General features: G+C 50.5%; 1 protein-coding gene across 1 annotated transcript in view; it reads right to left on the bottom strand.

Annotated features, from left to right (window-relative positions):
* Positions 1 to 269: 269 nt before the first annotated feature.
* LOC117749141 (PH and SEC7 domain-containing protein 1-like) overlaps positions 270 to 8,692 on the bottom strand; it is a 54,943-nt gene continuing 46,520 nt past the window's right edge. Inside the window, exons 11-15 of the mRNA XM_034559363.1 lie at positions 7,905 to 8,062; positions 3,836 to 3,980; positions 1,715 to 1,858; positions 1,397 to 1,631; positions 270 to 325 (exon numbers count right to left, since the gene is read on the bottom strand). Of these exons, the coding sequence (XP_034415254.1) occupies positions 270 to 325; positions 1,397 to 1,631; positions 1,715 to 1,858; positions 3,836 to 3,980; positions 7,905 to 8,062 (738 nt within the window). The remainder of the gene's footprint in view (positions 326 to 1,396; positions 1,632 to 1,714; positions 1,859 to 3,835; positions 3,981 to 7,904; positions 8,063 to 8,692) is intronic.

Genomic DNA, 8,692 nt, shown 5'->3' with positions numbered 1-8,692 from the left:
TTACAAAGAGCACGGGTAGCATACTTTCCTTTTTACATTTTCAATACACACTTGACACACACGGGAGGAAAAGGTTGAACATCAACAAACGACTGTAAAATACCGTAAAAATATTCAAAAAACAAGAACATTCAGGGTCTGCCTGGTGAGCGTTAGAATAGGGTTTACAAATGAGAGGCTATAAGTACGGAGATTACACGTGTTGGGTGAGGGAGGAGGAAAAGAACCCCAAAACAAAAAGGACTTAAATGACCCCTCAGTTTTTACCTTTAAAAGTAGTAAAAGGCCTTAAAAGAAGCAGAGCTGGATGCAGGCATGCGGATCACTGAAAGAGAACAGAAGCACATCACAGGAAGCCAAAGCAACTGGAAGGAGGAGAAGAAGAAGAAGGAGGAGAAGGAGGAGAAGGAGGAGAAGGAGGAGAAGGAGAAGAAGGAGGAGAAGGAGCCAACGTCTCTGAAGTCCTGCTGACGCCTCCAACCGTTGAGCGCCGACGTCGCCTCAACCTTCATCACCGTGTCGCAGATTTAACTCGACACCAGCTTCAGTAAAATAGGAGCTAAAAGCTGTAATGACCCCCCCCTCTTAACCCCCCCCCCCCCCCCCCCCCCCCGTGTGGAATGTGAAAAAATGGTGGTGATGAGTTACAACGCTTCAAAAGTCTGAGCGGTCGGTGACGAGTCGTCGTCAGAATGAGATGCTTCAATGCGGTTTGGTCCCCGAAAAGGTCAAAAACAACAGAGAAGAAGAAGAAGAAGAAGAAGAAGAAGAAGAAGAAGAAGAAGAAGAAGGGAAGCCGGATGTTTTCGTCCCTGCGTGTTCAGCGTCTCTTCGTCTCGCGGGTTCGGGTCCGCCGCCGCGTTCCGAAGACGCCTCGTCTCGGCGTGACCTCCCGACACCAACGCGGTGCTTCTCCTCCGCCGCGCTGCCAGTCACAGGGTCTGCGTCTCCTCTGCTCCACGAGGAGGAGATCGGGGTGCCGGAGGGAGGGCGTCGTTGGTTTTGGGTGGCTGTGTGGGGGGGTGGGGGGGCGGTGGTGTCGGCGTGGGAGCAGATCCCCCCATCACTCCTGCTCCCCCCCTTTCAAGCAGAGTTCCAAACCCTCCTGGATCTCAAATAAAAACCTCATGCAGGGAGACGGCCTGCCGCTGGCAGTGCAACGCTGTGCCGCTCCCGGCGCCCCCCCCCCCGTCTCACTTCTTGACAGCCTGCCGGTAGCTGTGTCTCTGGCCGTCCGGTCGGGCCTTGCTGCCACCGCCGCCGCCGCCACCGCCACCGCCACCGCCGCCGCCACCGCCACCGCCGCCACCGCCGCCACCGCCGCCACCGCTGCTACTACCACCGCCGCCGCCGCCACCGCCGCCACCGCCGCCACCGCCGCCACCGCCGCCGCCACCTCTGCTGCCGCTGGCCTTGCTGCAGCCGCTGGCCTTGCTGCTGGTGGCCCCGTCCCTGGCGCTGCTGGCCTGGCTGATCTGGCTGGCCTGGCTGCTGTCCTGCAGCGTGGGGCTGGAGTGGGCCCTCTGCAGCCGGCTGTCCTCCAGCAGCTGGGACTCGAACACGGACAAGTCCTCCTCGCCGCTTCGGATCTTCGCTCGCAGCAGCATGACGTATGTCCCGTATCGGGTTTTCTGTAGAGAGAGAGAGAGAGAGAGAGAGAGCTGTAACGAGGGTTTACTCTTATTAATTTAACTTTCTCTTGAGTCCAGCTCACCTCAAACTCCAGATACTCGTCTCGCAGCCGGTACTCATCCAGCTCGCGACCTTTGACCTTGCGGTCGGGGGGGTAGGAGCGCAGCTCCGCCAGCTCAGTAGACAGGGCCCTGAACCGAGCCTCGTGGGACCGGATCTGCTCCTCCTGTGACATCAGGAAGGAAGATAAGAGTCTTTAAGTGTTTAATTATTTTATTTAACTGCAGTTCTGACTCCCGGGCTTCCCCGTTTCCCAACATATAACTTCCTGGTTATCTGCCTTCTTTCACCAGCGTTATTATTCTTATTCTTATTATTTCCTTTTGTAATAAAAATCTAAACAGGCTGGACTTCAGAATCAAAGCCTGGAGACAACGTGGGCGCTTCATTGCAGATCACGGGACTGAAAGCAGGATACTAGGATTTGATATTGAGTTCACGTCTATCTCTCTCCACTGAGATAAATATCTACTAAATATTTTACTGGTAAGCAGATGGACGTGAAGCGCCTGCTCCCAGAAAGCACCAGCGGCCGCCGGTGATGCATCACGTCGGCGTTAAGACGCCCGTTTCATTTCATATTTCATGAATTGTTTATTCATGAAAAATGTATTCTAATTACTCTGCCAGGAGGTGAACAATTGACGAGTCAACTCCTTTTAGAAAATGGCTGCACAGAGCAGATCGTTACTCTTCTGTTTGAACGTTTGTTCTGGTGGATTTCACCGGATCCTGGACTGGACTCAGACCTGGGTCTCCTGGACTGGACTCAGACCCGGGTCTCCTGGACTGGACTCAGACCTGGGTCTCCTGGACTGGACTCAGACCCGGGTCTCCTGTACTGGACTCAGACCTGGGTCTCCTGGACTGGACTCAGACCCGGGTCTCCTGTACTCTCTTTGTTGGTAATGTGGTTTAACTAACAACAACTGGTCGTCCATCTCAGCGCCTGTCAATCTGGCTGTGGGTGCGTACGCATAACAAAATAGGGGCGGGCTTTGCAGCATGTGACCAATCACAGACGAGGACAAGTCAGCCGGCAGCAGAGCGGCACATTTTTAACTATAATATCAGATAAACACGAAGGCGTTAAACACAAAGTAACACAGCAGGAAGGACAGCTGGTCACAAACCAACAGATTTATCATATCAGAGCTGATCTGATTGCATCCATTCAAAGTCTGTTTCAGCTAAAGGAATTACGTTGAAATATTGTCATAGATCCATAACACATTGATTATTGATCTATTGTGCTCTGGATGAAGTCTTTGTTTGTCAGTTTAAACGGTGTTACCGTTAGTCTGTTTTAGAGAGAATGCAGCTTTAACACATGAAGCATAGACTTCTATACAACCAGAGGAGTCGCCCCCTGGTGGTCAGGAGAGAGAATGCAGCTTTAACACATGAAGCATAGACTTCTATACAACCAGAGGAGTCGCCCCCTGGTGGTCAGTAGAGAGAATGCAGCTTTAACACATGAAGCATAGACTTCTATACAACCAGAGGAGTCGCCCCCTGGTGGTCAGGAGAGAGAATGCAGCTTTAACACATGAAGCATAGACTTCTATACAACCAGAGGAGTCGCCCCCTGGTGGTCAGGAGAGAGAATGCAGCTTTAACACATGAAGCATAGACTTCTATACAACCAGAGGAGTCGCCCCCTGGTGGTCAGGAGAGAGAATGCAGCTTTAACACATGAAGCATAGACTTCTATACAACCAGAGGAGTCGCCCCCTGGTGGTCAGGAGAGAGAATGCAGCTTTAACACATGAAGCATAGACTTCTATACAACCAGAGGAGTCGCCCCCTGGTGGTCAGGAGAGAGAATGCAGCTTTAACACATGAAGCATAGACTTCTATACAACCAGAGGAGTCGCCCCCTGGTGGTCAGGAGAGAGAATGCAGCTTTAACACATGAAGCATAGACTTCTATACAACCAGAGGAGTCGCCCCCTGGTGGTCAGGAGAGAGAATGCAGCTTTAACACATGAAGCATAGACTTCTATACAACCAGAGGAGTCGCCCCCTGGTGGTCAGGAGAGAGAATGCAGCTTTAAGACATGAAGCATAGACTTCTATACAACCAGAGGAGTCGCCCCCTGGTGGTCAGGAGAGAGAATGCAGCTTTAAGACACTTCCGTACCTCCGTCAGCTTCGACACCGTCCCCGGCAGCAGCGGCCGGCTGAACTTCTTCTGCGAGCCGATGGCCGCTGGGAAAGGAGGAGCCGAGAACATGGCGGCCACCGTGTTGATCCGCGTGATCCAAGACTGCATCTGCTCCGCGTTCCTGTCGACGGATAACACACGAAAAAAAACATAAAAATAAAAATAAGAAACGATTCTGCAGCCAATTAACGCTCGAGAGGAAAAGTTCTACACCAACAGAGACATCGAGGGCCCGTGAGAAATATCACATCGAATCCCCGTGGACGGCCGGCGAGAGAAAGATGGAGAGACAAAGAGGAGAGAGAGAGAGAGAGAGAGAGACAAAGAGGAGAGAGAGAGGGGTAGAGTATCTGGGACAAATGCAAGCTGCAACTGGAGCACAGCGCCCGCCCTCCTCGGGGGCTGAAACATGTGGCCACTCATGTGCCACTTCCTGGATCCTGATAACACACACATGCTCACCTCCACCTTTCCTCTTACGCATCCACACACACACACACACACACCATGTATATACACACACACACATATATACGTACACATCCTGTTCCGCGTGGGCATGTTTCATTGATCCGCGTGCTCTCTGCATGTGTTCTGGCCATGAGAGCAGCTGGCGCCGCATGTTGTTGACTGAGGCCGAGCGCCCAGCTGGGATTAGTCAGCCGAGGGTGCGTGGTCAAACGTACGCGGACGGCTCGGTGTTACGTGGGAGGGAACAAACATGGCATTGGGACGCGGTGAGTATTGACCTGCTGCATCGAAGCTGCAACAGGGTCGCAGGTTTCGATTAAAACGATCAACTGAAATCTGTTTATTGGATTAATCTTTTTAAAAAAGGAGGAGTTTATTTTCTCGCCAACAGAACGTTACTTCGCTGAGTATAAACATTTCCCTGTGAAAATGTGTTTTCTTTCCATACCTGTGTGCACATCTACTCGTAGATATTATAGACCGCGGACTCGGTCACACATGCATCAAAATCCTTCCTCTCTTATTTATCCCACCCGCTCCACACAGACCCCAGCGCCTCGTCACTGGGGGCCTCTGGAACTGCCAGTCAGCCAACCGCAAGGCGGACTTCATCTCTGGCTTCGCTATCAAGCAATCTCTGGACTTCCTGGCTCTCACTGAGACCTGGATCACACCAGACAACACATCAACCCCTGCTGCTCTCTCCTCGGCCTTCTCCTTCAGCCACACACCCAGACCCTCTGGTCGGGGTGGTGGTTCAGGTCTACTCATCTCACCCAAATGGAGTTTTGCTCTCTACCCCCTTCCATTATTTACCTCACTGTCTTTTGAGTTTCATGCAGCCTAACTTCACCACTGACACTCTTCTCTCTACGCTGTCGTCCTCTCTTGATTCTCTCTGTCCTCTTACGACTCTAAAGGTCCTCAAGTCCTCTCCGGCTCCGTGGTTGTCCGAACCGGTGCGCGCCGAGAGAGCCACTATGCGAGCAGCGGAAAGGAAATGGCGAAAATCCAAACACGCCAGCGACCTGCTCGCCTATCAATCTCTTCTCTCCTCCTTCTCTGCATCCATCTCTGCAGCCAAAAGTCTGTTCTATCAATCCAGAATCGAATCCTCTTTATCTAACCCTAAAAAGCTCTTCTCAATTTTTTCCAACCTCCTTGACCCCCCTGGTCCCCCCCCTCCCTCCACCCTTCTACCAAGACACTTTGTTGACTACTTTACAAAAAAGATAGACGACATACGCTCCTCATTTACTAATCCATCTTCCTCAACTACACCTCCATTAACTTCACCTTCTTCCCCCTTGTTTTCCTCTTTTATCCCCCTGTCTCCTAATCAAGTTCTTACCTTAGTAACCTCTGACCCCCCAACCACCTGCCCCCTTGACCCCATCCCTTCTCACCTTCTCCAGTCCATTGCTCCGGACCTTCTTCCCTTTCTCACCCATCTTATTAACACCTCCCTCTCAACCGGCTGTTTCCCTAACTCTCTGAAGGAGGCGGAGTCAACCCTCTCCTGAAGAAACCCACTCTCGACCCATCTGAAGTCAACAACTACAGACCTGAAGTCAACAACTACAGACCTGAAGTCAACAACTACAGACCTGAAGTCAATAACTACAGACCTGAAGTCAACAACCACAGACCTGAAGTCAATAACTACAGACCTGTCTCTCTCCTCCCCTTCCTTTCCAAAACTCTAGAGCGAGCTATCTTTAACCAAGTCTCCTCCTTTCTTCACAGTAACAACCTTCTTGACCCCCACCAGTCTGGATTCAAGACCACTCAACAGAGACTGCCCTCCTTGCTGTCTCTGAGCAGCTTCACACTGTTGAGCAGCCTCTCTCTCCTCTGTCCTTATCCTTCTAGACCTTTCCGCTGCCTTTGACACAGTGAACCACCAGATCCTCATGTCCTCCCTCCAGGACCTGGTATCTCAGGCTCTGCTCTCACTCTTCTCATCCTACCTCACCGACCGCTCTTACCGGGTAACCTGGAGAGGATCTGTGTCTGAGCCTTGTCCTCTGACTACTGGGGTCCCTCAGGGCTCAGTCCTTGGTCCTCTTCTCTTCTCTCTGTACACCAACTCTCTTGGCTCTGTCATTCGCTCGCATGGCTTCACCTACCACAGCTATGCTGACGACACCCAACTGATCCTCTCGTTTCCCCAATCTGAAACACAGGTAGCAGCACGAATCTCTGCCTGTCTGACTGACATCTCTCAGTGGATGTCCGCACACCACCTGAAAATTAACCCGGACAAGACTGAACTTCTCCTCCTTCCAGGAAAAGGCTCTCCCACCCACGACCTGACTATTAACTTCAACAACTCAGTACTGGCTCCGACTCCGACTGCCAGGAACCTCGGACTGACGCTCGACAGTCAACTCTCCCTGACTGCCAACATTACCACAATAACACGCTCCTGTAGGTACATGCTGTACAACATCAGGAGAATACAACCTCTTCTCACTCAGAAAGCGGCACAGGTCCTGGTCCAGGCTCTGGTCCAGGTCCTGGTCCAGGTTCTGGTCCAGGCTCTGGTCATCTCACGGCTAGACTACTGTAACTCCCTCCTTCAGGTCTACCTGCTAATGCCATTCGACCTCTACAGCTCATCCAGAATGCAGCTGCTCGACTGGTCTTCAACCTCCCGAAATTTACCCACAATCCTCCGCTCCTCCGCGACCTTCACTGGTTACCGGTGGCAGCAGCATCTGCTTCAAAACATTGGTACTTGCGTACCGTGCTGCGAACAGATCGGGTCCGGTCTACATCCAGGACATGGTCTAACCTCACATCCAGGACATGGTCTAACCTCACACCCAGGACATGGTCTAATCTCACATCCAGGACATGGTCTAACCTCACACCCAGGACATGGTCTAATCTCACATCCAGGACATGGTCTAACCTCACACCCAGGACATGGTCTAACCTCACACCCAGGACATGGTCTAACCTCACACCCCAGCCCGTTCACTTCGCTCGGCTTCTGCCAATCGGCTTGTAGTTCCGTCACTACGAGCTAAACACTCAACAAAGTCACGACTGTTTGCTGTGCTGGCTCCTCATTGGTGGAACGAGCTCCCCATTGACATCAGGACAGCAGAAAGTCTCTACATCTTCCGTCGCAAACTAAAAACACATCTTTTTGACTATACCTTGAATAGGGAAGGTAGCGCCGTAGTAGCACTCTAGTAGCACTTAAATGTCCTTAAATGTGTTGTTCTGAGTTTGGACTCAATGTAATTAATTATGAGCTGTTCACACTAAACTCTTATATTACATCATTAAAACTACTGATGACAAGATGTGTTTTATTCCATAAAAATACACTCTTATGTTCCGTACCATTTGAATTGTGTGTTTTTATGAAACCCCCACGATGAATTACTATAACAAAGTAATTAGACACATTTACATATTGACAGATCTCTATCTGTTAATATGGCCCATCAATGATCGGTGGCCACTAAACCAACCTGATCATTGATCACTAAATTGATCATATTCACTCTCTCGCGTGTGTTTTACGATGCGTTGCATGGTGTGTTGTCACACTACTCACGGCGCCTGGAACAGGTACACCCTCCAGTCGGCGGTGCGCAGGTAGAAGACGTTGGGCCTCTTGCTGTAGTCCGAGGCCTTCATGGCCAGAGAGTGGTGCACGGACACGGCGTTCTTCAGGTCCTCCTCGGAGAGCTGCTTATCCGCCCGGTACTCCCCCTGGCGCGGCGTCATGAATAAGAAATGAGCGCTCGGGATCAACACCGAGGGCTCTGAACACTTATTAAAGTCGGAGAGCTGACTAAGAACATGTTGTTATTAAAATAAAAAAACACTGCATTGAAAACCAGCCTTTAAGAAGAGCAACCGAGCGAGTCTCTGATCCAGAACATCAATCTGTATTGATCTGAACCAACACCGAAACAATCTTCAAAAGGGTTCACAGTGGGTCCACTGGTCCTGGGTCCGTTCTTTACACTTTAGAAAACTACAATAAAATCCTCCTTACTTTGAGGAATGGAAGTGTTTTTTTATTGAAGCCACATCTTTAAGTTCTCAGATGTTAAATTGATCTTCAAATGACGTCTAAAACTGGCAAAATGTGGATCGAATTGAGCAGAATTCTCATCTAAAATCAAGGTGACGAGACATTTGACTTTAAACCCGGAGAAAGAAAACTACGGATGTCAACAGGAAGTTACTAGACATGTTAACAAAGTGACTTCCTGTGAAAGGTAAACATTTGGGGACGGAGCGTCAGCAGGTGACCCGATAAAAGAAAATTTTGTGAGAGTAAAAAGGTAAGAACAGGATGTTTATGGAGCCGCAGTCGGCTGTTGTTTTAAAGGT

The sequence above is a fragment of the Cyclopterus lumpus genome, chromosome 19, assembly GCF_009769545.1.
Source record: "Cyclopterus lumpus isolate fCycLum1 chromosome 19, fCycLum1.pri, whole genome shotgun sequence".
Lineage (NCBI taxonomy): Eukaryota > Metazoa > Chordata > Actinopteri > Perciformes > Cyclopteridae > Cyclopterus > Cyclopterus lumpus.
This window is presented reverse-complemented; position numbering and strand designations above follow the sequence as displayed.